This window comes from Ammodytes marinus, assembly GCF_949987685.1.
Source record: "Ammodytes marinus genome assembly, chromosome: 23".
Lineage (NCBI taxonomy): Eukaryota > Metazoa > Chordata > Actinopteri > Uranoscopiformes > Ammodytidae > Ammodytes > Ammodytes marinus.
The window spans coordinates 18,656,544-18,659,043 of record NC_137227.1 but is presented as its reverse complement, the minus strand read 5'-3'; the positions used below and the strand labels follow the sequence as shown (position 1 = coordinate 18,659,043).

Sequence of the window (2,500 nt, the reverse complement as noted above, 5' to 3'; positions counted from 1 at the left end):
TATCTATCTATCTATCTATCCAAACCCTTTATCTATCCCCTTGCAGGATGTTTGAGCTCTCCTGCTCCCTGCCTCTGGATAAATAACTATCTATCTATCTATCTGTCTGTCTGTCTGTCTGTCTGTCTGTCTGTCTGTCTGTCTGTCTGTCTGTCTGTCTGTCTGTCTGTCTGTCTGTCTGTCTGTCTGTCTGTCTGTCCCCTTGCAGGATGTTTGAGTTGACGTGCTCCCTGCCTCTGGACAAAGACCTGCGAGTGTCTGTGTACGACCATGACGTCATCTCCAGAGACGAGAAGGTCGGAGAGACGCAGATCGACCTCGAGAACAGATTCCTCTCCAAGCACGGAGCCATGTGCGGCCTGCCCATGTCCTACTGCCTGTGAGTGTGTGTGTGTGTGTGTGTGTGTGTGTGTGCGGCCTGCCCCAGTCCTCCTGTGTGTGAGTGAGACGTGACAACGCTTTATATGGGACAATGAAAGCATCAATCTCTGTCTCACAATATCTCCCCATCCTCCCTATCTCACGTTCCTTTATCCACTTTTGCATTTTTCATGCTTGATTAGACAGTTGGAGAGACATTCATTAAATGGGTCAGAGAGGGGGAATGACATGCAGAGAACGACCTGCTCACATAATCTTGGGGCGACTGTGGCTCAGTTGGTAGAGCAGGTCGGCTGATGATCAAAGGGTTGGAGGTTCGATCCCCGCCCTGCCACCTGTGTCATAGTTGTTGTGTCCTTGGGCAAGACACTTCACCCACCTTGCCTCGTGTGAATGTCGATAGTTAGCCTGCTGCTATCGGTGTATGAATGTGTGTGTGAATGGTAACGTGTAAATGGGATCAGGTCTCCCTTGCAAAAGAGTCTCCGGTCTCAATGGGATTTACCTGTAGAAATAAAGGTTTAAAAAAAACAAAAAAAAACATAATCTCACCCATTTTCTCTCTGTGTCTGTGGCCCATCAGTTCTGGGGTGAACCAGTGGAGAGACCAGCTGAGCCCCAGACAGCTTCTGTCCCGAGTGTGTGAGAGACGGAACCTTCCCAAACCAGTTTACCAGGAAGACTCAGTCCACTTCAGAGGGGACCAGTACTCTGCCGCAGACCTGGGTGAGTGTGTGTGTCTGTGTGTGTGTGTGTGTGTGTGTGTCTGTATGTGTGTGTGTGTGTGTGTGGGCGGGGGGTGTGTGTGTGTGTGTGTGTGTTTGTGTGCGTGTGTGCGTGTGTCTGAGACTAGTACACCGCTGTAGACCTGGGTGAGTGAGTGTGTGTGTGTGATTGTGTGTGTGATTGTGTGTGTGTGTGTGTGTGTGTGTGTGTGTGTGTGTGTGTGTGTGTGGAGGGGGGGCTGGTAAGAGTGTGAGTGTGTGTGTGTGTTTGTGTATGTGGTGAGTGGGGAATTGAATGGAACAGAATAGAATATAGCTTTGTTGCTAAAAACATATGAAACAACAAATTAAAACACTTAAAAAATAATAATAAGAAAAAAATGTATGCTATATTAGGGATATAAACTTTAACAAGAAATTCTGCCTGTTGGTTGTATGCTCCGGCAAGGCACACAAACTTGTCACTGCAACCTGACAATAAGTAAAGTCACAGTAACATTCAACCTTTGACCTCCAAAATCTATTCAGTTCATCCTTGTAGTCAGAGGGGACATTTATACAAACCCTGCGTTCCAATTCACATACTCTTTCTTTTTTACTACACTACATTCTAAAGTACAGAAGAGTTTTAGGGCCACAGGAGATAAAAAAAATCAGATAAGGAAGATTTTTTTTTATGTCAAGAATAAAGAGGAATACTCCTGAATGCTATTGGAGTTAGTTGGGCATTTATGTATTTTTGGCATACTACAATCGACCAACCGGTATTGGGACATCCTAAATCTTTTTCTGGCATACTAAATAGTAGGGAACGCAGGGCACATTTAAAGAAAAATCCCTCAAAGTGTTCATGAGATATCGCTTTCAGTAGAATGGCCCAGACGGAGTGAGTATAGAAATCATAAGACCGCTGATTCGCCCCTGTGTGTTAAGCTGGAAAATATTCAAAAAACGTTAAATTTTACAGTATGTAAACATGAGTAGTCTTAGCCGCACTGAGAGGGGAGCGCTACTGCAGACCTTGGAAAGTGGTGAAAGCTCATAAATCAGCCCCCCCCCCCTAAAATAAAATACTACATACTAAATATATGATGTGATAAATCCAGAAAATTAAGATGTGAGAGTGTGCAGGGATAGACATGTACATATTGCACGTGTAAAGCAACTCTAAAAACCTCTCCATTCTATTTGAAATTGTTTGAAATACTTAAAGGTGCTCCGAGGAACTTTCAGATTGTGTTAATTCTAGCACCCCCTGTTGGACAAAAGCGGTAGTGTTTTTACTACGCCAGCTGTAGTTCCTGGGTGAGCGTATACCCCATGACAAAGGCATTAAGAAAAACTATATTAAAATAGCATTCATTGCACTGATGGTCTCGTTTGCTGTTGCATGC

General features: G+C 44.4%; 1 protein-coding gene across 1 annotated transcript in view; it reads left to right on the top strand.

Annotated features, from left to right (window-relative positions):
- The window catches only part of dysf (dysferlin, limb girdle muscular dystrophy 2B (autosomal recessive)), a gene marked incomplete at its 5' end in the record, with an annotated part of 110,705 nt that overhangs the window by 92,268 nt on the left and 15,937 nt on the right, over positions 1–2,500 (top strand). Inside the window, 2 exons of the mRNA XM_080051811.1 lie at positions 209–379; positions 965–1,107. Coding sequence (XP_079907937.1) covers positions 209–379; positions 965–1,107 — 314 coding nt within the window. The remainder of the gene's footprint in view (positions 1–208; positions 380–964; positions 1,108–2,500) is intronic.